At 37.7% G+C, this 27,951-nt stretch overlaps 1 protein-coding gene across 3 annotated transcripts; it reads left to right on the forward strand.

The window, feature by feature from the left end:
• The first annotated feature begins 5 nt into the window (after positions 1-5).
• On the forward strand, positions 6-27,528 carry LOC139965542 (receptor-type tyrosine-protein phosphatase eta-like). 3 transcript variants are annotated; one of them, XM_071968025.1, is made up of 12 exons: positions 7-426; positions 702-789; positions 3,726-3,835; positions 7,200-7,364; positions 8,119-8,203; positions 10,432-10,522; positions 11,983-12,056; positions 13,693-13,824; positions 14,523-14,648; positions 18,302-18,456; positions 20,643-20,778; positions 22,195-27,528. In XM_071968025.1, exons 3-12 carry the CDS (start codon positions 3,807-3,809, stop codon positions 22,309-22,311), a joined length of 1,110 nt encoding a protein of 369 aa, XP_071824126.1. In that variant the 5' UTR covers positions 7-426; positions 702-789; positions 3,726-3,806; the 3' UTR covers positions 22,312-27,528. The 3 variants fall into 3 exon arrangements, with proteins under 3 accessions (XP_071824127.1, XP_071824126.1, XP_071824125.1); XM_071968024.1 differs by lacking the exon at positions 702-789 and having other exon boundaries at positions 8-426; XM_071968026.1 differs by lacking the exons at positions 702-789; positions 3,726-3,835 and having other exon boundaries at positions 6-426.
• The last annotated feature ends 423 nt before the right edge of the window (positions 27,529-27,951 follow it).

Raw genomic sequence — 27,951 nt, forward strand, 5'->3', positions numbered from 1 at the left:
CACCGATACCGATACCGAACAACTTTGAAACCATTGGCCTTGTATAAATACAAAGAAGGAAACTAACAGTAGGACAGCGTGATAAACGTGTGGCGCTGTCATTATATACTATATAGGGGAACTCCCAAGCCGCACAGTCTTAACACATAATACAACGAAGTCCAATTCAGTTCAATGTTTACATTGCACGTATATGCTTGTTACTCTTCGGTGGGAACGTTAGCACTGAGATTTATAAAAGCTGAGGAGTCCTTTTCATGACGGATAGATACAGATTATAACATGTAGCTCAGCTCCGCTAACCTAAACGGAAAGGAATAGGCTATCCCATTTGCGTACTTCGTTTATGGATTACTATATGAAAATGATGTTATTTAGTGCAGTCTGAGGTCGGATAAACATTTAGCGATTCCTAATGTCGATGCGGTAGGCTATTATATATATATATATATATATATATATATATATAGATATAGGCCATATATAGGAATAGATATATATAGGGCATATATATATGGTTATGTGTATAGTCGCTCAAAATTAAAACGGGAACTAGCTTTACAATGTCTTTTCAGTTATATTCAAAGTTGTGATTGCCATTACGTCGTCGACGGAGTAAATGTCACATTTGTTTTTTGCGTGCATTTCAAAATTTCTATACACAGAAGCAAAATCTTCTTTAATCTCTTCTTTTGCAACAGAAGGCCTACATGGTTCAGATTACCATTTGCGAAATAATGTTTGTTATGTTTCTCTTCGGTTTTTGAAAGCTTTGTATTTAGTTTATAGGTGAGTATATGCATATCGTTATATGTCCATATCAGAGAAGGGTTGTGGGCGATGGGGGCTGAGGAGTGGCTGGGGATGGGGTGGGAAATTATGGGCTGAGTCAGTGGACCACTTAATGGGTTTTATATACTACAATGCGTTCCAAAGTGACAACATGGACAATTTGAAGTTTAAACAAAAAGTGAAATTAACGTCTTCTGTTCAATGCGTTTAACCAATTGTATTTTTATTTACAGGTAGCCCATCATGTCAAAAGAAGATTGTAGGCCTATATAAATATTCGAATTCACTGCTTTAATGATGCGGCAGTCAATTTTCAAATAATATTGTTTACTTAAATAACTGTTAATTCCTCTTTGATAAAGGTAATTTAGCCACAATCAAGCGTGGATCCAGTGTGTGTGTGGGTTTATACCCCCCCACCACCCACCCACCCACCCCACCCCCACAGAACTTCTTGTGTCTAATTGCAACTACAATTAGGAACTTACTTTCAAATGCAATCAAATGCGATCATGCAATCACCTCTCAGCGAAGTTGTAAATGGATTAACTTCGTGTTGAACATCTGTACTTGGTACTGTCGTTATAAATGTACCATATATGAGGCAAGAGAAGGAAGTGGAGGTGGGGAAGAGGTGGGGAGAGGTGGGAGAGGTGGGGGAGAGGTGGTAAATTAGGGACGCGCGGAAAGAAATCGAGGAGCCCGGCGTGTATAGATGAATAGTGTTTTGCTTGCATTCTCATTTACATAATATACCGACTACAAAAGGAGGACGGGGGGGGGGGGTTGGGGGGACTGGTGACATAATTATCTCCGAGCTCAAACTGGCTCTCGCGGCTTCTGCATGTGGCGTGCCTTACCATGCTGTCACCTTTCTATAACTTCTATGCGAACGAGTTACCCTTGGTAGGAAACTCTTTCAAACATGCAGTTAAGAAATAGCCTATATATAATAAATATTTTCCGTCGATTCGTAGATAAATTGGTTCAAACGTCACGTCAGGGCGAGAAGGGTGTGGGGTGGGGGGGGGGGGGTGACATTATGTCAACGTGTTTCAGTTTCAAGGAAGTGAAAATCTCTTTTGGTTCCGTTTGCTTTTCTTTTCCTATATTGTCATACACAGAAACAGTTAGTAGTAGTGTTATAATGATTCAATATTGTTGCAATAAACATTACGTCATATGAGAAAAAAAAACAACATAATAATTACGTCATTATGTCGACTTGCTCAAATTTTCAATATGGAATATGAAGGAATGCTTGAAATATGATATGTCCCAGAGAGCATGGAATTATTATTAGATTTTCGGGAGACTTGTTTAATCATTTAAAAAAATATATATAAAAATCTCTATGATAATGGATAAGTTTGGCATCTCCTTTAAAACTGCAGATTTAACTTTGGTTACAAGTTTTGCGTCACTCTGACCATGTGACGGATTAACATATTATGGCAATCATTGTGACATTATGGTCAGTCTTGTCGCAATAGTCTGTGATTCTATGAAATGAGAATGATACCCAATCAAATCATGGTGGACCTAAGTGATAGAGATACCTGTCATGAACAGCTTCCATCCAAACAGCTGAGAAAAATTGTTATCCCATTTTAGATATATCACTAACTTAATGTTCCTCTACACACAAAGTTGAGGACTTGATCAAGTCTAAAATATTATGACATCATCGACCCACATGTGTTTAAATTTGTTTTTTAATGCTTTTTAATGTTTTGATCCGTTCATTACAATGTTTATTTTCTGTTATGGAGACGGGTTTTGCAATGCCCACTGACTCTAATGACTTTATATGTAACATAAACATTACCCAAATGATGGCTTTGATTTAAGTGATGATAATATTCTACATTGAAACTATGAAAGGAAACACAACGAGAAATTAAAAGGTTTCACATCCTGGTGGCATTACGACATTAGAGATTTACAAATATGACAGCTCTCAGACAAGACTTTTAAACTATAGGATATCACCTTAAAGGGTGTAAAGACTCGCGCACAAAGAAACGTCTCATGCCGGTAATCTGACCTAGTTACGAATGAGGTGTAACAGAATGTTAGACACCACCATCGATCCCAGAAAATACACACACAGCTTGCTACCGTCGGTAATTAGACACTAGTGTACAGTCAATACATACAGCTACGGTCAATACCCACAGCACAGTTTACACAGCAGCGATGGACATCTCAAGGTCTAGATAAAAGATAACAATGTATCAAATTTCATTACTGTCTGCATTTTGTAGCGACAAGGAGAAAACTTTACTTGCAAGCAACGGAAAGTTAACTTTTCAGAGCGCGGTTCGCGGTTTGGGGCGAGTCTTCAATTTTTTTGTTGTTGTCCCATTTGAGTTTTACTGACTCGAACCGAATATTTGATCTGCGTCTGATGATGTCCCCTTGCGAGGAGGGGTGAAGGATGGGGGGGTGGAATTTCCCAAGTTATTCGAGACTTCAGCAAAAACAAATTGACTGAAATTTTTCGACGTACAGAAGAATATCTTATAGTTATGCGAACATGACGTCACGAGTATTCAGCTTCAATTCATCACCCTTATTGGCCCAAAGTATGCTAGAAATTCAAATAATGCCTGGTCACTCATGTTCCAACATTTGACTTTCATCCGCAACATTGTCTGATTCATTTCATTGTCTTAATTAAGTGTTCATTATTGTCTGAAAATAATTTATATGGGGAGAACCTTTAGGAAGGTACTTTGAAAACTTTTAGCATTTTTTGGCTTGCTAAAACTGGGCGCTATACACTCATTAATTGAAATCGTTTCAATGGTCATTTTTCCTATGAGATACTTCGCTATAATCTTTTCTCTAAGTTTACTTAACTAATCATCATCTTTACTTTTATTTATTGTTCCTTTCAAAATAATCTTCTTTTCTTTTTCTGATCCAAGATAATATAACCAGAAAATTATTCAGAGGAACAAGAAAGATTCCAGTTCAGTCGGCAACAGAGTGGTGTAATATTATCGAAAATGAATTTCCTGGGACAACTAACTAAAAAGTGAGAAGAGAAAATGTTTTTTGGTTTTTTTTTTGCGCCAGAAATTGAGGCATAACCTGCACCACACAATGTATTAGCCCACTTAATCATGCACTGGTAATCGTAACGTCCTTGGATTTATATTATGGATGAACTTATATCACTTATACCTGTATCAATCCTTGTGTAAAAGTAAGTAGGCCTGACGTTTCGATCCTAGCTGGATCTCCTTCAGAGGCTAAATGACAAGTAGGATTTTTTCTCCTCACCTTTCTGTCTTTGTCCTTCTCTGGCTTATCCCCCACCCCCTTCCCTTAATCCTCTTTTTGTCCCTCTGCTGTTTATCTCCTACCTCTCATATTCCCCTGTTGGTTTCTTTCTTTCTTCTCTCAGAGCCGTCCCTTGTCTACTAATCCCCTTACATCTATCTCTTTGTGTTCAACCTGCTCATTAACCTGTCTGTATTCTGTGCGTGTATTTGTCCCTTCTGTTACTGTTACTTGTCAGTTAGCCTCTGAAGAAGATCCTGCTAGGATCGAAAACGTCAGGCCTACTTACTTTTACACAGGCTCTCTAGTCTATAAGCAGTTTGCTAACAGTTTTATTTTATTTTGTATCAATCCTTGTATACACTACACGTTATTTTATTCAACCTGATCGTTGTATCCATATCTGTACTCATGACTGGGTCAGCGTGGTCGCTGCATCTACTCATCACTGATCGCACCCATTCATCAACCAATATATTAGTGTTGCGTTCATTGATGTACTCGTCATTGTTCATTGTATCCAATGCTGGTATATTCAACACTCATCACATGTGTTCATTCTTGTTTATCCTCAACACTGTTTTTTTTTGTATTCATCGCATTGCTTATTACTGACATCCGACACCATTTGTCAATTTGTAAAGCATCATAAACATGTCATGAGACCAAAATGGTGTTTAATAACTATGTAGAATCCTGACGTTACACGTAGCGAAGATTAACAAAAAGTAAAGCAGTTAGTGTGTGTGTATATCTGTGTGTGTATCTGTGTATGTATGCTTGTCCGTTTTGTCCCTGAAATTTGACTAAGCCCACCAAGTTTTACTATGGATAAGATTGATAATGAGCAAACTAAATGAATCATATTACCCCCCCCCCACCCCTACCCCACTTGCCAAAGTGATCATAGCCGACCTTATATGTATATTACGTCGTACGGACACACTCTCATATTTACACCAATGGACAACATGCAAAGGCCAAATGGCATTTTCTGCTCTTTCTCTACTATACGTTGTTATGGAAACGAACCACTTGATATGGGCCGGGGTAACTATACTATAGCATCGGATTATCTACCAGAATCACTGAATAAAAACAAAAGCGGATTTGACGTGAATACTTATGAACTGTAATGACAAGCAAATGGGGAAGGGGGGGGGGCGAGGGGCGGGGCGCTTACCTTCGCGGCTACCACTAGCCAACAGGGCCATAACTAAGGCCGTAGCCTTGGGGGGGGGGGGGAAGTGGCAGGGAAAGCTGCCACCGGGATTTCCACTGCGTAAAAAGAAAGTAGGTCTACGCTAATGTGAAAGCCTGGACAGTATGAGCTATTTCAGTTAGTTTTAGTGCAATGTCCCTATAATTACTTCTGATTTCATTAGTCAGTATAGTGTGCAAGCTCAAGATACTAGGCACATATTGTAGGAATGGCGAGAACATAATGATTATTTTAACCACTCATAACATTTCTCCACGATCGCGGAAGCAATGACTGTGTGTTTGTATATTGCTTTCACGAGTTTGGTTAGAATAACAATAAACTTATTTATAGAGCTTCTAAGATTTAACCTGCGTGACTAGTGAAGCAGTCTAATGTGAAACTACGGATCCCTAATGTTGTTACTAAGAATACTGAGTCACTGTGACTATACGTATATAACAGGGCCTTTTTAACGTACTAACTAGGGCGTCGTGGCCCCTCCAGTCCCCTACACGGTCCACCCACTCAGCTCACCCCCTCCCAGTAGGTGGCATGGAAGACAAATAACAACAACTCAATTCTAATAATTAATTTTCACCTATAACTTCCCCATAAGGCTTCCCCTTAATATATATAGGCTACGGCTACCATTAGAATATCCTAGTGTGCTTCAAATATCTTCAATTACCTGTGTAAAATAATAAATAAAGCAGAGCTTATAAAGTAGCACAAAGTCATATTTTCCCCCTAAAAAGTGAGTTGACTTAATAACATTTGCTGATCCCTTTTCTTTCGATGACCGCGTGCACGAAATTGAACTATGTGAAAAAAGAATGAAATAATGTTTAACCTAGGAGCAAAAAAAACGTTGCCACATATTTTGGCGGGAATCGCAATTACAGAAGACGTGAATTGTTAATGTCACGTACTATAACGTTAACACAAATATTGGACAAGGCGTACACAAACTTATACAAGTGGGTTATAAAAACATACTCGTGAGAATTCTGTATAAACGATATCAAACTTCGAACAACCTTTTAATCAACGATTTTTGCATGCCTGTATGTAAAGATTTGTTTTTTTTCCCCTCAAATTTGGTGATGTTTTGTGAATGCAGGCATCTGGCAACAGTAGAGTGCATGATGTCATCAAGGTTAAATACATTAAATTTTGCTGACGTTTCTGATACAGAGAACAATAACAGCTAAGCAAACATTCAAAATGACTCACATTCCAACGCAATGACAAATCAAACAGTGGATTGCAACAGGAAGCAGATAGAAACGTTAAGGTGCCGTCAAACGGTTAAGATCTTTTCTTTCTTCAAAATAATAACAATTTTCAACCAAAATGATTAACTATTCAGCCTTAATATATTAACAATTTGCAACAAGATAGAGAATTCCTTAAATCTAACAACTGAGAAATTCTACATGGTACTGCAAAAAAAAAACGAAATTATTTCTTTAAAAGAAATGTCAACAATTTAAAAATTTGCAACAAAATGATAAATTAATCACTTATATGAAATAAATTTCGTCAATTCAACATTTGGCTACTAAACGACTAATTACGCTCGCATCAGGATGTCATCATTTTCAACATTCTGCAGCAAAAATGATAAAATTGCAGCGAAATTGCAAAGAAATATATCTTAACAAATTTACGGCATATTTCGTTTTCATTTACAAAAAAAACATGATTTTATAAAGAAAATTTACCATCATGGTATCACAAATCACCTGTGTGTTTTGGGGGGATATTACCAGACCAAATTTGGTTGCATTCAACCAACCACATCGCGCGGTAGAGACAACGTAAGATATTGAGATGGAGTAGTCAACGAACTCTATGGCATAGTTTGTTACAGTGGCTGATATATCGAAATATCACTTTGACTTTTTTTCAGAAAACCAAAATCGAGGGAAGGAATGCCCTTGCCTAAAGACCCTCTTGAAAGAAACATCGTCACTACGTCCATTGTCTCGGAGCCCCCCAGGTATGGAGCTACCCCAAGACAACCAATGACATCACCAGTCGACCAAGAGGAAGATGGCAATCCTCTGAGAGAAAGGTATAAAACAACATATCACCCAGACAAGAAAACCCATCTCTATCCATCATGTTTGATATAAGAAAAACTTGTATTAAGTTAAGTTATTCTGAAAAATGTCTGTTGTTTGGTTTGTGGATAAAGAAAAAAGAGGGGGGAAACAAAAGAAGAAAGAAACAATTTCTAAGTGAAAATATTGCCAACTTATGAATAGGATTGTTTCATTCTTAATTCTATATAATGTATACATGCACATGCAGGTTGAGTATGGTCATTGAAATATTGTTATTGTAGACAGATGGTTCAGTATTTGCCCGGTATTCTTTATATTTTAAGTAGATAAAAACTGTAAAAAAATTAAATAATAACATCCACCATCAACCTCGTGACTTAATTCATACGATACAACGAAGCAATTGAAATTCCTGATTCCTGGTTATATATATATATATATATATGTATATATATATATATATGTATATATATATAAATATAAATGAAAATCTTAATGAGTTGGAAAATCAAGAACAGTGCAAAAACGTTCATGCCTGTGTCGTTTACCTCCATTGCATTAATATATATATATATATATATATATATATATATATATATATATATATATATAATATTTGAAAGAAGCACTTAAGATGGCTGACTCGTGTGACGCTACATGCATTGGTTATTGCTTAATTCGCCAACCGTTGATATGCTGTTGAAGAGAAAACCAAATACATGTAATTAGCTTTGTATTGTTTTTTTTTCTATCTTCCGTCAGTCGCTGGCGAATTCCATTGAGTAGTTTCGAGGGTTACGTAGCCTCTATGCAGCAATCCGGATCAGGATTTGCGGAACAACTCACGGTAAGCATTCTTTTTCTTTCTATTTTGCATTTGCAATATATATTTATAACCCTAACATTTCTTAACTGAAAATAATGTAATGCTTGAAGAATCCAACCAATTTTTAAATCAAGTATGATCAAGTATGAAAAAAAACTCGCCTATACATGAAATGTAGGCTTACATCAAAGGATAATATATATCAGTTTAACTTTAAAGTTCCATTCAAAATTTAGATTCTATTCCAAATTTGCTGTAATTTTGAACAAAACAAAACTAATGTGAAATTTGAATCCCCTACCCAAAAATTAAAAACAAATAGATATTGCTTGCCACTCTATAAAATAATTTCCCCCCTTCCACACCCTAAAACAGAAGTTTAGCTACGCCAAATTTATAGATTGAAACACCAAACTGGTCTTTAGAGCTAAAATTGACACTTTGTAGGGCCGTAGCCTACGGGATGGGGCAGGGAGCATGCACCAGAGTTGGGGAATCGAGTCGCAAATTTTAGGACTTGAGACTCGACTCGAGACTCGGCTATCAGAGACTTGGGACTTGACTTGAGACTTGCCCAAAAAGTTAGCAAAGACTTGGGACTTGACTTGAGACTTGCCTTCAAAAGACTCGGTTTTTCTACTAGAGACTTGTTTGTATTTCACAATTTTTTAATCATTAAATAACTTCATAAGTTGATATCGATAATAAATAATTATGGTTTCGTGTACGCTCGAATTACGAGCGCCCAACGACGACTACAGGCGTTACCATAACTACCATTGGCTTGGTTGAATATTCCATCCAGGGCTGCTGTTTGGCTGAAAGTTGGCCTTTTTCAATAAAACAGTGGCTAGCAAATTTTGAGGTAATTTGTTCCGTGGCGTGTGCCCCGGTTTTGCTATTCGGCTGTTTAATTTATACCACATAATTCCTGGAACACTGTTACATTATTCGTAGCCTGCATCATTGTATCCAAACTTCAAAGACTTGAGACTTGACTTGGGACTTGCTCATAGGGACTTGAGATTTGACTCGAGACTCGACCTCCAAAGACTTGAGACTTGACTTGAGACTCGCTCAAAATTTTCAAGGTGACTTGAGACTTGACTTGAGACTTGCTGGTAAAGACTTGAGACTTGACTTGAGACTTGCAGCTATGGACTTGTTGACAACTCTGGCATGCACCCCCCCCCCCTCCCCTGACATTACCACTTCCCTAAATGAAAGTAGGCCTAAGATAATGTGAACATCTGGACAGAGTGCACTATTACAGTTAGTTGTACTATTGAAATGTTTAATATAAGTACTTTTGATTACCATTTGTCAGTATGATGTGCAACCTCCTTATTCTAGGCAAGTTTCTGGCGTTCAAAAACAACACAATGTTTGTTTAACCCACTCATCAAATATATATGCTGCACGATCGCGGAAACAATGACTGTGTGTTTATTTTTTATTTTTTTGGTTAGAATAACAATAAACGCAGAGAGCCCCTAAGATTGAAACTGCTTGACCAGTGTAGCAATCTAATGTGAAACTACGATTCATTAATATATCCCTATATCGGTGCTCCAATGTTTTAAATAAGAATATTGAGGCACTGTGAATATACATATATATAATCCAGGGCCTGTATAACAGATACCAACTAGTCCTCTACACGGCCCACCCACACTCAGCTCACCCCCCCCCCCAAAAAAAAATATGCCAACGCTACACGTCAACTGATGGTGGCGCTCCGCTTATATAATGTCATCACGGCCCCTTTTCGGGAAATGGTCCACCCACTAAACATTTCTCTGAGAAGGCCATGGTATATATACACATCAGAAGCGTCACTGTGGACACATTTAGACGATACATAATGTTCCTCGATGTTTTCTCGACTGCCCACCACCCCCCCCCCCCCCCCCGCTATAGATTCTACCGGCAGGCTACGACCCTGCTTTGTGTAAGCCTAGTGGAATCCGCGCCGCTAAATAGCCACTCTCAATTACGGTCAATATGAATTATAAATATACATTTTTTAGTAGTTAAAGTACATGTATTGATGACATTATAGGTAAAGGCAATATGACAGAATGCTGTGTTCATATATACACAAACATTTTTTTTTTAAACCTGGCAGAAATACGTGGGAAATATAACATACTTGAAATAGAGTCACGTTATTGTTGTCATTGACACATAATCTGATTTATTTTATTCGGTTGTTAGCCTATACATTTTTCTTCCTTTATTTTCAACAGGAATTGGAGTCGGTTGGAACTTCAAAGTCTGCCTATGCAGGCAAAGACTCTCTTAACGCACGCAAAAATGCATTCAAAAATATTGTTCCATGCAAGTATATAACTTTTAAATGTTGTACCTTTTGCCAAACCTAATGGGCAGATTTGGCAAATGATACTTTAAAAATATTTAATTAATTTCTATACCTTGCCGTTTTTAACTGAGAAATGATCATCTCCCTTTACTGGAAATCTACTCCCATGTAAGCGGGTGAGACTGAGGGGGAGGGGGGACCTCCTCCAGAATGAAAACAATTTTTGACGAGAAATGGTGCAATCCATGGCATATATAGCTATTTAGAATAGAAATTAGGAACAATTAGGTATACACGCAAGGTTGTGTTAATAACTATACTTTTATGTTTGGTGTGACTTGAAGGGGTCGGGGGGGGGGGGAGGTTTACACCCCACCACTCTCGATCCGCGCATGAATAGGATACCCCCCCCCCTCTCTCTATGGGAGATAGGGCCTCAACAAATGAGACTATAGAGAGACATGGCGGAGAAAATGCTCCTGCGTGACTGAGCCGTATAACATTTGCTTGGACCTTATATACTTGTATACTCAATTCCTGCACGAATTTATAATCTTATATGAGCACATGCTTGATTTTTAATGGGAACTTCCAATAGGGTCCTACATCACAAAACCAAGCCCTGGTACTGTATATTCGCCTCATAGTTACCTCCCCGCCGACTAGCCATATATACCCTTCCCCTGTATAAAACATTGCAGATGTATACGCTAATATGTATGAATACTATCGACCGTGAAAGCTTTGAAGGTTTACTTCTAAAAATATATAACAACTCTGGAAACACATAGTAATGAAGCGACACACACACATACACATAAAAGGAAACGGATCATTTTCCGGTTTGTTTTTCTTTTCGTGCAGCAGTTTGCTTAGTCATTTGTGACCCAATTGCATAACTTAGTTTCCACACTTATCTTATATGAAAAAGATAGACCAGTGGTGAATTTTTCTTCGAATACGGCACATTTCGTAATAAATTAGGGCTTTTTGATTCTCAAAGTAATTGTATTTTGAGAGGTCGGCACGGTGTCCTCATTTTAGTATTGATCTCTGCAAAGGAAAAATAAATATTAACAACTATCACAGAAATATCATGCCATTGATATTTTCAAGAACCTTCAAGTATGGGGATTGATGTAGTTCCCCCCCCCCCTCCCCCAACGTCTTTGGCATCTGCCTGATATTTTGTGATAAGGTTTTCTCATGTTAAAACAAAATGTTTGAGATTCCAAAGCTTACTGAGGGTTGTGAGTTGCGTTGTGATAAATTTAATATGTTTTGAAAACGGCTTCATAGATTTCCCCAGTAAACAAACAATTGGGGGAGAGGAGGGGTGTGGGTGGGGTGGTTCGTATACATCAAAAGAGTGGCTGAAGAGGCGTAGCCGTAACCATAACAACTAGGCTGACTTCATGAACTAATGCCTTCAGGAGATCTATGTTACTGTTTACATTCTTTCTTTATGTTATTACAGACGATGATTCAAGAGTAAAACTAAATGCAGACGAGGACACCTGTTCAGACTATATCAACGCCAGCCACATCCGGGTAAAGTTCGTGTAATTTACAACCAGTGGCGTCGACGATAGTCAGGGTGGGCCCTGGGACAAATATAATGCATGCCATCGGGCCCCACTTTCCGAAACTCTATATTTATGTTTCCTTAATTTCAGTATATAAGAGTCAAAATGAGAATATATCATTCTTTATCTCATATTTAGCCCGGTCCACTGCCTGACCCGGGGCCATGGCGCTGTAGCCTTCTGATCATCACCATCCCTATTTATCGTCAAACAGCAAACTGAATCCTGTCGTGTAACGTATACGCTATAACAGCCTATGCTATATACTGGTGGTGTCTTACTACAACAAATCATAGACTTACACACTATACACTGTCCGGGGCCTAATGGCCTAACCATCATTATGGTACAATTCGATGCAGTTAAATAAGTTTTCCCAGAAAATTTTGCTTCCGTCTTTCGAAGCGTAGAAGAACTAATGATGTGTTTAACTCTCCTATTAATACATGGTGCACTTTTGTTTATAGCTTAAGTCGAGAGCAGTAATCAGTATAGCCTATTCAACTGAAATGTTTTATATTTTGAAAATCATATATTAAATCCACACAGCGTATTGCGTGACACGTTTTTACGAGACATAACAACCAATTTGACGCAATTGCAGTGTACAACATATACGGTTTAGTTGCACTGAAAGTCCTTTATATGGCGCCATGTGTCAATATCTGCATGTTTACTTGATACAGAAATGCTGCAACAGTACCAATAACATCACAGTATAACGTTATGACGAAAAGCATGATATATCAACCCTCATAGAGTGATAAAAATGCATATTATTTTGAATTGAATGCAGTATGGAAGCATATATACGACAGGGGCGGACTGGTCATATGGGCATTTGCGCAAAGCCCGGTGGGCCGGTCGGTTGGGTAAAATAAAATATGGGCTGAAGCCTCTAAACAATTTAAAGTCAACTCAATTAACAACGGGCCGATCTAGCTTAGGCGAAGGATTCCCGGGCCGGTTTGAACCCACATTCACGTTAAAATATATCGTTAGATCGAGTTTAGGAGATACATTACAGGACAGTTATAGGCTTATAGTGCGCTAATGGTATGCCTATGAACAAACACATATCGTTACATTATGCATCTGTATATGAACATTGCAGAAATGTTGACAATATTTACAGTACAACCACAAGCTATTTATAGTTCCATTGTGTGTACAGAAGTGTAGATCCTTCTCCACACAATATGCCTATTGACTAACTTCTTTCACTATGTTGAACTCCACTCAAAATAGGTGAACAAGCACTTAGCTAAACTGTATCGCATAAGAGTAAGTTCATGTGGGCCTGCTGCTGTATTTCCGTATATTTGGTCACCGAGTACTGAACTACAACAAAAATACGGAAGCGTAGGAGAGACATGTGTATTGACGACTTACATTACATTACAGAAAAGTCAAGAAGATGAAAATTACCGTTTTGTACACATGTTACATTTTGGCGTTTTGCAATGTATGTAAGTACTTCTACGCTTCCGTATTCACAGGTGTATTATTGAAGTCACTTCCGACAGATATTTCGTCATGGGAACGGAAACATTTTCCCCAAAATGATCAAATTTTGTATTTATATCTTAATTTCATAACAGCTGGGATGCGGTTCATCAATCGGGTATATTGCAAGTCAACTTCCTACTCGTCATAGCCTGAATGACTGGTGGAGAATGATTTGGGAGAAAAACGTCGTTCGAATAGTCCTCATGGAGTCTCCTAAAGGGAGGGTATGCAACCTATATGCTTTAAGTCTTAATTTGGGTTATGATAAATTCAGTGTTGTACAAAGCCCCCACCCCACCCCACCCCACCCCAAAAATATTAATAATAGTAATGAATAAAATAAAATAATAATACTGAACCTAAATATTCATCTTTCATATGCTTTGCCACAATATCGTTGGTACCATAGTCGAATGTAAGAGAACGGATTCAGTACCCTGTATACATAATTTATTCCTTTAGTCTTTCATCCAAAAGCCCACGCCCGCCCCCCCCCCTCCCCACGAGGAACAACGGAATTAGACAAAATCCTGACAGGTTTGCTAAAATCCTTTATCACCAATAAAATATATGAAAACTAATATTGACGGACATACTTTAATGAAGATATTAACATATATAGGGCTCACTATATAGCGTCAACTGAATTATGATATATATTTAAGCTATGTAAAAATATATAAATAAAACCGAAACGGGTTATTGTGTTAGCTACTCTCTATACCCTGATCATGTGATACTATAGATCGGTCATCACGCATATTCATAGCTTATAAGGACATTTTGCCTTCATGCAAGTATTGTTCGGGGAATTTTGGTCTTAGTTTTGAATTGTAAAAACGTATGCTATAACGTCCTCTCATCTACACTATAACTATATACTCTAAGCTGCTTTCAAGTGCAAAATATTTTCATTTTATAGCCTAAAACTGTTGACATTTGGCCTGAAGAGGAATCCGATTTCTGTGAGTACGGAAGGCTGAAAGTACAATGGGCACAGTGGACGAACTACAAATGTTTTTCTACCAGGAAAATCTTCATTCAAAAGGTAAGCGGTAAAATACCGCATTGAAATACGAATATAATTCTTCGGGAGTTTTGGCTTCCTTCAGTGTTACATATAACACATGACTGTAATGTATACTTCAGTTGAAGTTAAAGTTTCTCTTATAATATGCGAGTAGACAAACTTGAAGGATCAAGTGACATCAAGTGCTATGTATATGAAGGGGCACTAGAAAAGACAAATGTGTTAGTTTTCATAAGCCATATAATGACATTATTAATTGGTCATAAATACTTTTTTCCGGAACGAAGAGATTTTGAAACAAAAGTGCTGACAGGGGCTCGGAATCCGGGGGTTCGGTCATGTTGAAGAGGTTAAATATAATGTTAAGTTATACTTACTAATTACAGGCGCGTATCCAGGATTTTCTAACCCGGGGGGCGCGAATTACTATCTAAGCGGAGCGCCACCATCGGTTGGCGCGCAGCGTACAAGAAAATTTCTGGTTTTGATACCCCCCAGATCACCGGAAACGGCACTTCTCGGGCTTGAAATGACCAACCAGATGTACATTTTTGGCCTGAGAACCAAGTATTTCCTAATAGTTTTTTTTTTTTCCATCCATAACCTTTTTGAAGATTGTCAACCCGGCACACGTCATGTTCGACCTGATCGCATCTCCCGTGGGTCTTCTACGTCGCGGCCCACAATACCCGTCAGCCCCACTTTTCAAGGTTTTAAGCCCCAAATTTGTTCAGAATTTGAAAATTCACATTTCTCGTGAATAAACTCACTTGAAAACATACCCATAACCTTGTACAAAATTTCATCTATGGACAACCAATATAGAAAAACTTCCTTCAACCCCTAACAGACCGGTCAAAATTGCACGAGTAGAGGGAAGTGTGATGCAGAATGTTGGTCAGATATTTTCGAAAATTCCGACACAGTTAATTTATTGGTGTACAAATATTAAACCTGTTATAACGGCTATTATAAAACTTGGTTGAAGGAAATGAAAAAATAGCAGATATTTCCGAAACCGAACACTACACACATAGGCGTAGGAGGCGCGGCGGCAGTGGCGGAGCTAGGGGTATTGGTCAGGAGGGGCGAGAATGGTCTGTAGGGGCGCTTTCGACACTATCTAAGCGGAGCGCCACCACTGGTTGGCGCGTAGCGCACAGAAAATTTTTGAGTAAAGATACTCCCTAGATCGCCGGAAATGACCCTTTCAGGGCCTGGCTAATTTGCAGATAAACGAAGTATAGGGTGTCATCGCCAAATTACACCAACAAAATGTGACAAATGTCAATAAGTAGATGAGAGCGCAATAAAAAAGTCAATAATGTAGAATAAGAAAAAAGTGGTAAAGAGCTGAAAAAGGCGCCAGCAGTCCATTTGAGTCCGTCAGGGGGGGGGGGCATCCGCCCCCTGACCGTATGGACGCTCCACCACTGCGCGGCGGGGGTGCAGCCCCTAATTCGCCATTACTAATGTAAAAGAGGAATTTGACATAATTGGACCTTCATGCTTTTTATACATCTACATGAGACATGTCGTTGTTTACATTAGCATCTCGCGGTATACTGCGCAATTTTAACGGACCGTACGGTACATGATGGCATGCGATGTAATAACCGATGCTTGCTTATATGATATTGACATTAACACGTTGAACGCGCGCGAAGCGCGAAAACTTTTGGTTATTTTTTCAGGCAAGTCGGACAGTTTTGAGGATTTTCATCCTGGAACGCCATTTTTATGCTCACTGATATGATGTGATATCTGCTGTTTGCGTTACAAATTCGAACAGGCGTGTAGCGAGGAATTTGCCAAGGGAGGGGCGAAGCCTGTAGGCAAATTATCTAAGCGTAGCGCCACCATAGGTTGGCGCGAAGCGTACAAGAAAATTTTGGCCGAAAATGTCTCCCAGATCGCTGGAAATGACACTTCCCAGGCCTTGTAAGTTGCATCTAAGCACTTTCTATTTTGAAATAACTTAGCGATATCATTTAAAAAAATGCTGAACGGGGGGGGGGGGTCGCCCCCATCCCAAAATGCGTCACGTTCCCCGACGACACGGTCGAGTTCGAGACCAGCCACAGTTGGTTTCATAGCACAATTCTACACACGCGTTATGATAGACCATATATAGTATATATATAGATCATTAGTGAGAGAGGAAAATGGAAACGTCAAAAAAAATGGAGTTGTCGGTGTATAAGGGGTAGGGTGAGGCACACTTTTACGAAATCATTGATCCGTCACTGGCTACCCTTCAGCGCTGTAATGATGTCACTGTTCCTCTTTCTTTTCCCGGTGTCTTCGCGTTTTTCTTTTACTCCCTCCTTTTCTCCTTCTTCTCTTTTTCTTCTTTTTCTTTTCCCTTCCTTCCTCTCCTCCTCCTCTTTTCCCACTCTTTTTTCCTTTTTTCTTCTCTTTTTTTTCTCTCCTCTTTTTCTTACCCGGGGGGCGCGCGCCCCCAACGCCCCCCCCCCTGGATACGCACCTGTAATTAGCATGTGTATAGAAACTATACAAAGTGCTACTGATGAAAAATTCCATCAATGCAATCTGGATGACTCTAGCCAGAGGCTTATTAGAGGGGGTAAGTAAACAAACAAAGTTGACCATTATAAAATATGTCACTACAATGTCACCGGGTTCACTTACTGGGGTATGGGAAAATATTGACGGGACTCTGTGAAATCTGAGATATAGACAATAGTGCTATTCTCGTTTTCATAACATACTTAATTAAGTATAAAATGAAGAGTGAAATCTGGCTGAAAGGGGAGGGTGACCGTCTTGGTTCTCGACATATCTGGTTTAAATGAGTCGATTTTTGAAAAAAAATGTTATTCTATATAGTCACCCAAAGAAGATAGGGAAATCAAAAAGGGCGAAAGGTTTGTTGCAGATTGCCTGAATTTGGCGACTACACCCAATCATGATCTTACTATATTACACCCCGGTAAATTGTTTATCTTCTTGTCGCAAATTTTATGTACTATTCTTTCGTCCTATACGGACTATAAGATATCGTACTATAGGCTATGGATGTTAATGTTGTAATGTCTGTTTTCTGGCTGCATGGTACAAGTGGATATAGTTCCTAAACGCCTGTGAGCCGAACGCACTTTTATGACGTACAGAATTGTTTTGAATACGTATAGTTAATCTTTAATCATGAATGTAAATCATACACAGAATCCTATTCAGAAACATTGCAAAGGGGGAAACAGTGAACAAAAATGCCTTCAACTAAGACACAGTGGTTCCATATACAAACCGTAATATATAGCGGGTACCACCCAATATAAATGATAAACCTGGCTGTAAGCAGATGTGGTTGATGTTGCGAAGCCGTTACTTATACGTGAAAGCGGGATCAGAGAGGGGGAAGAGTTGGGGGAGGGGGGACGGTTGAGAGAGGAAACTAATGGTGTTCCCAAACCCCTCTCCAATATAAACAATATTAAATAATTGAAGCCCAAAAGCAGTATTGCCGATCTATCACCATTCCTCACTAAATATCTTTTTTATATTCTTTTAACTAGTATGTGTCCCTCGTCACATAGAAAAATTACTGACGATCGTCACGTTGGTTGGCAAGAGATCAACTGTTTTCTCTTCGCATATTTTTAATTGTTAAAATCATGAACCGTTCCTTGTTTTTTTTTCTTATTTAGGAGAAGTACAGGAGACCATTAACATTATACTTATACACACCAACCTCACTTAATACATCTACTGAGGCAGTGACGTCATTGGTAAATTTCCATCAGTTTATTCACGACGAGATGAAAGCAGACAAAATCAAGTCAGCATTACTCGTGTGCTGCAAGTAAGTAATTGGCCAAACTATAAACAGATACCAAATCTCACCTTATTATTACAGTTAGGCTTCTCGGCCTTTTGGCTAAGATCATGTGTAGTATCTGTTCCCTTAGGGAATGGTGATACACACCTGACGATGATCACACAGTCACAGTCCCGATGCAAGGGGACTGGGGCTGAGAGCGGATCAGTCGTTTGGTAGTTTGGTTTTCGTGCCCAGGTTCTTTCCTGGGTGACTTTTTCTTAAAAAGTACCTTATTATTACAGTTGGGCTTCTCGGCCTTTTGGCTAAGATCATGTGTAGTATCTGTTCCCTTCGGGAATGGTGATGCACACCTGACGATGATCACACAGTCACAGTCCCGATGCAAGGGGACTGGGGCTGAGAGCGGATCAGTCGTTTGGTAGTTTGGTTTTCGTGCCCAGGTTCTTTCCTGTGTGACTTTTTCTTAAAAAGTAATATTACAGTTAGGCATATATTTCGAGGGGAATGGTGCTGTACACCCGACGATGATCACACAGTCACAGTCCCGATGCAAGGGGACTGGGGCTGAGAGCGGATCAGTCGTTTGGTAGTTTGGTTTTCGTACCCAGGTTCTTTCCTGGGCGACCTTTTCTTAAAAAGTACGTATAAACATATACCAAATCTCACCTTATTATTACAGTAAGGCATATATTATAAGCTATAAGCATATAAATATGCTTTGGTATTAGGATAAAAAAATATATATTTAGAGGCCCGTGTTTTGTTGCGGTACAATGCATACTGGAAAAGCAGTCTTCTTTTCCATGGATATGCATTTTACTGTGGATAAGTTTTAAGTTTATTTCTACCATTATCAAGTAATATATAAAGGAAACCAGTTGCATATAAGGATTTCGTTATTTATTAAAACGTAAATAATACATCATTTAATAGGTTACTGATCTTTAACGGTAAATAGCAAGTGATTTTGTCTCTCGTATAAATTCCAAAATACAGAGAGATAGAGAGAGAGATTAATAGAGGAACCAGAATAAGCATAATCTGTTTTATAGTCTGGTCCCTTCCGAAAAAAAAGATGAAAAATATTAAACAAATAATAACAACAAGAACAACATAGAACAAACAAAAAGAGTAACCAAAGATTGTGGAATAGATAGATATATAAATATATGTTATTTCTTACTTCCTAAAAGAGAAAAAAAAACAGTAAAGTTTGAATGTGACATTTAAGTGAAATTTTAAAACGACGCAAGGGTAGGAATTACCAACTGATTGGTTGGGGCAACTAAAAAAAAAATACCACGGATCTTTTTTTAATTGCTTGAAAGGGGAACCAGAGAATAACACCATGACTGCGAAATGCATGTTTAGCTTTGTCCTTGAGTGAGCGATATGAATATAGTTTTTTTTTTACGAGTATCGTTATGAAAGTCGCAGTTGTATGTGAAAAACAAATTCAAAGTTTGTTGGTCAGAGTCCATGATGGAATTTATACATAAACTACCCAGGTTGATAACTATTAAGGTCGAATATATGCAAGATGTTAGAGTACTTAAACAGAGGTGCAAGTATGGGTATTGTATTGAACACTGTGAATATTTCTGATAATCTCTTTTTGTAAGAGATGCAGATTATTTAAATGAGTTTTGTGAGCGTTCCCCCATAGCAATAAGCTAGGATTAAGATGACGCGAGAATAAAAGCATTATAAAGCATTGCATTCCATTGTAAAAGGAGACCAGAAACGGCAAACTGAATAAAACTATGAATGATAAAATCAGATGGTTGTAACTCGTATTTGCTTCAGTGTATTTCTTAAAATTGTCCAGAATACTCGAAATGTCTTTAACAGCACTAATAGTTTCAGCGGTCAGGTGAAGGAATATATTCAACAAAGTTGTCCAAACATTTGAATAATTTCGACATAACTGTGCAACCAAGTACATGCTTTTAACCTAGCCTATATATATATGGGTTGTCATTGAAAGGTTTAACAACATGCTTTCAACCTAGCCTATTTGTTTTGTCATGAAAGATTAAATATATTGTTTATAAAGTTCAAATATATGTATTTTATGTATTTATCCCGTAGTTATTACTCTACTATCTATTCTCCTTATTTTCTTATCTTATTTAATCTTATCTTATTAAAACGAAGTTGAACTCTAAATCAAGTTTTGTTTTCCGTCTTACTTTGCCAACTGTCAGACTCGGCACGGGCAAGACCGGTACATTCATCTGCCTGAATAAAGTCGCCCAAACTCTTCGACAAGAGGGAGAGGTTGAGATTTATCATACCTTGAAGAGGATGAGAGAGCAGAGGATGCAACTAGTGAAGACAGCGGTTGGTATTCTCTTCTTTTGTCAATTAAATAAGTATGCATGCCTATATGTTTTTAAATTAAATTGTGTAGAAAGAGCGTACATGAATATATGGAACGCCAAAGAGGACAAGACAAGTACATGCGATGATCGTGGAAAAATTTACGATTATGCATTGAAAGTACATAATGGTGTTATACTTATGTACGTACCCGATGGACATGGGACGCATGTGTATGGGGTGGGGGGGGGGGGTGGGGGAGGTAGTGGTGTTTGTGTCTGCGTGTGCGGGGGGGGGGAGTTCAGGTGAGCAATCTGTAAAACTGAAAGTATTGTCTGCTCAGGGTAATCATTAGTAATGGCACTCTAAACTAAGCATGTTAACATGGCTAACTAGTTTAATAATGCGATTGCCTTGAAGTTCTAACAATGATTTATTTCATGATTCAGGAGTATTCAATTTGAAAACTATAAAAAGTGTTTGAGGTGGTGATACAGGATGCTTCTTAAAAGTAGCCATACTTGATCATAACAAGAATTTTTTAAATATATTTTTGTTGAACCACACACTAAATATTCCCCAAATTTTTTTTAACTTTACTTCTGCTCATAGAGAATAACATCTCAATAATTAGGAAGACATTAAAGTTAATTTGTTGTATTTTTTTTGAGAGGAATATTGAAGAAAAAATGCCATACGCTAAGAATTTTGGAATCCTATGTTTAAGTGGGGAATATCAACCTTATACACTGTCCCATGGTCATGTAATCATGGTTGTAGATATCTCCATCTATATAATAGCGCTGGGAAAATCCCTTTCCGCTATGTTGCAATGAGTAATACATTTGTTATGTACACATTTCCTCATTATCACTGGTAAGCAATCTCTTTTGTCTTCGATTATCCAGGATAGACTTTGTACTTTTGTCCTCCTACGTGACAGGAACAGATAAGCACAATGTACATATTCTTGAATAAACTTACGAGCAGGGTTCAAATTTAAGGATTAATGGGAGGGCAATGCACATCTATTAGAGGAAGTTAAAATGTGTTCTTGGATATCCATTGAAATGGCACTACGGCACCACGGTAACTTTTAAGCTTTCAAAAAAATAGCTTCAAAGCAGTTTTTAGACTTTAGCAGGGCAATAAGGAATTTCCGTTCGAAAGTGACGGCAAAAAAATGTATCACAAGGAAATCAAAACAGGAAAGTATCACTTATGTCTTTATTCCACACGTACTTTTCTCAGACGGAAGTTAAATTGGGGGTTGGGGGGTAGGGGTGCCATTACGGCAACTTGATTAAAGGGACACGGCAGTTGTTGCCGTTGGAATTACGGGGGAGTTTTTAAATTAAGGGCGTATGCGGCAAGTGTTATGGGCACCCGACGGCAAATTACAAACTTTATATTAATATATAACTTTCTCATTCACAGGAAGAATATGAGTTAATTCATCTATGTGTTCTCTATCTAATCAAGAGAGGCGCCTTTCCGGGGTTAACCACTTGCTTAGATAAAGATGTCACCGCTTCCTTCGCTAAAGATGTATGATCTATTTATGCTATAAACTGGGTGACCGGATCCGATGACGTAATTAACGACAGCTAGAAGCTATAACTTGAGAAGGCTTCTCTCATTGACGAACAAATCCTTACATCCCTTTATATCTCGCTGCTGACGTCACACATTAAAGATTGCGTTCTGAAGACGAGTATAATGCTGTTTTGGTGATGTATGACACGACGAACCATCTACAATGGACAATTGTAAGCAAGAATATCTCGGTATTAGGGCGTACTACTGTAAGCAAACTGAAAGTAAGTCTAAAATGCATGTAGATGTTGCATATCTTTTTATCAGACGTGGAAACATTTGCAATCAACTGGGCTCTCGGTTTCTGCTATTTTGGTTTTAATTTTGGCTAAGACTACTGGACACATGTAAACAGTACACACTAGATCGCTCACCAAACTTCAACATGATCCTGTGTAGTATATATATACTTTAACAAATCCTGTGTAGTATCTATATACTTTAACATGATCCTGTGTAGTATCTATATACTTTTACATGATCCTGTGTAGTATCTATATACTTTAACATGATCCTGTGTAGTATCTATATACTTTAACATGATCCTGTGTAGTATCTATATACTTTAACATGATCCTGTGAAGCATCTATATACTTTCACATGATCCTGTGTAGATTCTATATACTTTAACATGATCCTGTTCAGTATCTATATACTTTAACATGATCCTGTGAAGTATCTATATACTTTCACATGATCCTGTGGAGTATCTATATACTTTAACATGATACTTTGTAGTATCTATATACTTTAACATGATCCTGTGTAGTATCTATATACTTTAACATGATCCTGTGTAGTATCTATATACTTTAACAAGATCCTGTGTAGTATCTATATACCTTACTATGATCCTGTGTAGATTCTATATACTTTAACATGATACTTTGTAGTATCTATATACTTTCACATGATCCTGTGTAGATTCTATATACTTTAACATGATCCTGTTCAGTATCTATATACTTTAACATGATCCTGTGAAGTATCTATATACTTTCACATGATCCTGTGGAGTATCTATATACTTTAACATGATACTTTGTAGTATCTATATACTTTCACATGATCCTGTGTAGTATCTATATACTTTAACATGATCCTGTGTAGTATCTATATACTTTTACATGATCCTGTGTAGATTCTATATACTTTAACATGATTCTTTGTAGTATCTGTATACTTTAACATGATCCTGTGTAGATTCTATATACTTTAACATGATACTTTGTAGTATATACTTTTACATGATCCTGTGTAGTATCTATATACTTTAACATGATCCTGTGTAGATTCTATATACTTTAACATGATACTTTGTAGTATCTATATACTTTTACATGATCCTGTGTAGTATCTATGTACATTAACATGATCCTGTGTAGTATCTATATACTTTCACATGATCCTGTGTAGTATCTATATACTTTTACATGATCCTGTGTAGTATCTATATACTTGAACATGATCCTGTGTAGATTCTATATACTTTAACATGATACTTTGTAGTATCTATATACTTTCACATGATCCTGTGTAGTATATACTTTAACATGATTCTGTGTAGATTCTATATACTTTAACACGATCCTGTGTAGTATCTAAGTACTTTAACACGATCCTGTGTAGTATCTATTTACTTTAACATGATCCCGTGTAGTATCTATATACTTTAACACGATCCTGTGTAGTATCTATATACTTTAACACGATCCCGTGTAGTATCTAAGTATTTTAACACGATCCCGTGTAGTATCTATTTACTTTAACATGATCCTGTGAAGTATCTATATACATTAACATGATCCTGTGTAGTATCTATATACTTTCACATGATCCTGTGTAGTATCTATATACTTTTACATGATCCTGTGTAGTATATACTTTAACATGATTCTGTGTAGATTCTATATACTTTAACATGATACTTTGTAGTATCTATATACCTTTACATGATCCCGTGTAGTATCTATATACTTTTACATGATCCTGTGTAGATTCTATATACTTTAACATGATTCTTTGTAGTATCTGTATACTTTAACATGATCCTGTTCAGTATCTATATACTTTAACATGATCCTGTGTAGTATCAATATATTTCTATATATTTACTTTCCAAGGGAATCGTGACACTAAGTTAAAGGTTTAGACTTGTTGTAAGAGGACTTCGTGAGGGGTAACTTGGTTTTCGTGCCTAGAGCAGTATAGGCGCAAAAAGAAGGGGGGGGGGGGGTGGGAAGGCATATGCCCCAACTCGTGATTGTAGTCAGCTTCGCTAAAACGAAAGGGAGTATCCCTTACATCAAAATTTCCTTTGTTTAAATAATTAGTAGGCTAACAAAATATAACACCTTCCCTAAGCTTCGCCCGCGAACCCCCAAATGGGGATTTGAAATGCACTCCAATGAAATCCCTGGAGTGTATTTCTGTGCTTCAGTTAAAATAACTAGGTGAGATATGTCTGAAAAGCAGAGTCGTTTCCGGACTTGGAATAGGCCTACCTTCCACATAAGTTATTTTGCTCTCTCGTGACGCGAGAGAGCACACATTATCTCAAAATCCATCATCATTTGTGGGGCTATCAAATAAATTCCATAGATTGGACTTGCTTCCTATAGTCCCGCGATGTTCATTTTATATACAGGTGTGTTTTTGTAATTCCACAATGCCCTACCCCCACCCCCTCCCTCCCACTGCTCCACCCGATTTCTAGTGCCACCACTAGCCACATCGTTAGTGATCCCCCCCCCCCAAATAGTATTTTGCAATCAGATGATACAAAATACTCTTTCGATACCCAATAGGCCTATATCTGGTTTTAAAGTTTTCCAATTTTGGAGAATCCCTGTTGTGATATTTTTGTCTTTAAAATATCTGACAGGTTTTATTTGCGAGTAAAATGTTTTGATATTTTCAAGCTGGTCTTCAGGTGTACATGTATGTAAGGATGGGGTAAGGGCATGAGTTCGATGTAACTGCGTTCTTACACTGGGATATTTTGTACAGATATTTACATATTTTGTAAAAACGACCACAAATGCATGGTTCAAAATTAGATAGCTATCGCTAATGCGACTATTAGCAGCCTGTTCACTTGTTATATACTCGTCCTAAAAGTGTACCTGTGTGTAAGGATGGGTGTAACTGCGTTTTTAAACTCGGATCTTTTGTACAGATTTTTACATGTTTTAATAATGTCTATGCATATATTCACGCAGGGTATTTTTCAGTACCATAAACATTTTGTTAACAGGTTGTTTTCTTCCTCGCTATGGGATGTTTTGCAATCAAAAGGGATTTACAGCTTAACGACTGTATGGATAGGAAATAGCGTTACTCAGTTAGCAAGGTTCGCTAATGTCCACCACATTCAATGCGATACATTGTTAAATAAATTTATGCCAATCACGTGACGTCGTTTTTCGCTGGCTGGCAATCCGTCACCATATACTATTCGATGACATATTTGATCTAGTTACTAAATGGCTGGTGCTCGATTCATCATTTTCACACGACGGCGCACCAGATGTTGAGTTTAAATGCTTAAACATCAAACAATTATCTGATGAAATTGAAATATGTAAAGTGGGCACTGTGCAGTAACATGTATGGAACGCCAAAAAAGATGATAATAATAATTTCAAGTCCTGTAAGAGATATCCATGTAAACGTACACGGTGGTGTGCATACGATGATAAATTACCCTTTTGGCGTTCCAAAAGGAGTTACTACAGTTGCGATTAACAATCTTCATTTTGTTGTACCTTTTAAAGTGCAATGTTCTTTCTTATTTTAATACCAAGGAATGGTTCATTCCTTATGAATCGATTTATAGTAGATTTATTAAAGCAATATTGAAACAGCTTTATATGAACCAATTTTGTCTTATAAGTTTGTTCGTTTCTTTAACTATCTGTGATTCCATCACATATGACTGCACAAACTGCTAATAATAATCACTGGCAATTATTCTATGCGGTATAGGGGTGGATGATACAGGACATCTGTACCACCGAGGTTTTTTTCACTCTTTCGTTTAAGGTCCAGCGATGTGGGCTTCTAACAGTGGCGTAGGAAGGTACTTTTGAGTGGGGGGCTGAAGACTGATGGCCGGCCTGGGGGAGGGGCCTAAGGGGAGGGGGTGTCCCCCTCCCCTTTGGAATTTTTTTTGCATTTCCAGGTGGCCTCAGATGCAATTTGGTGCAATATAGCACACTTCAACCCACCCACTCCATTTTGTATATAATTTTGCATTTTCACCTGGCCTGATGCAATTTGGTGCTCCAAATAAGATTTTTTTCTCATTTGGAAATGAAAAAGGGATTTTCTGACTTGCGAAGCGGGGGCGGAATGATACTTCCGCCCCTCCACATTTTTCACCGGGGGGCTGGCGCCCCCCCGGTTCCTATGCCCTTGGCTTCTAAGAAAGGGAGGGAAGGGGGAGGGAAGGGGAAGGGGAAACAAAGGGAAGGGGTCAGGTACAGAGGGAAGGGATTGCGGAGGTGGTTTAAGGTGGGGCAAGTGTCATAAGGGCATAAGCCAAATATGGTTAGCTCTTCTGAGAGAATGACAAAACGAAAAAAGTAGAGAGACAAGATTTGTGATATGTTTACCCTGTCCTGCACCGCATATCATCACAAAAAGCGTACAACATGATCATATAATTTACAAAAGAAACCCAAAAAGAAGATAACACGATTAAATACAAGTTCTAATCTACTAAAATACATAAGGACCAAGGCATTCAATTTAAAACAAGAAAATTCTTCCTCCAAAAAGCGTTAGAAATATCCTACAATCTTGTAGAAGTGGATCGACCGATAAATTTACTGACGTTATTTGTAAAGTCATGCAAACTATCACCAAGGGAGACAATATGCAAGACATGAGATGATAGCTCATGAATTATTCATTCAAAATCTCATGATTTATTCAACAAAATTGAAAATTTTCCTGAAAAAAATTGAGGTCATTAACTGCTCATTAATTAAGTGTAACATACAAACAGATTTGCAGCTCATTAAGTCATCGGCAGTCTATCACGAAAAATTTAACAGGATGGAAAGATCTCTTGTTGAAGTTAATGAAATACCAGTTTATCATATCAACTAATAGAATTAAAAGTTAATTTGAATAGCTCATAACCTATTCACCAGTTTATCAAAAAAACATAACAAAACGAAAATTTTTCTTGTGAAGCTAAATGAACCATTCACCAATTTATCACATAAACCAATGGAATTGACAATTTCTTTAAATAGCTCATTAACTAATCACCAGTCCATCATATCAACTTTAACAGAATAACGTTTTCTGGTGAAGCTAATGAACTCTTCACCAGTTTATCACATCAACTTGAAAGAGTGGAAAATGTTATAGTAGCGAATGAACTCTTCACCAGTTTATCATATAAACGAATAGCTCACCAGTACTTTAAATAAACTTAATAGAATTGAAAAAGTTGGCGATAACAGTGATGTTTTCGAAACGTAATAAGAAAGTATTTTTAAAAGTTTTGTTGTTGCTGGCTCTTTGGAGACCTGCGTCTGTTCTGATACCGAAAAATATTGGTTATCCAAACCTTGTCTGTTTTT

The sequence above is a fragment of the Apostichopus japonicus genome, chromosome 3 (genome assembly GCF_037975245.1).
Source record: "Apostichopus japonicus isolate 1M-3 chromosome 3, ASM3797524v1, whole genome shotgun sequence".
Classification (NCBI taxonomy): Eukaryota; Metazoa; Echinodermata; class Holothuroidea; order Aspidochirotida; family Stichopodidae; genus Apostichopus; species Apostichopus japonicus.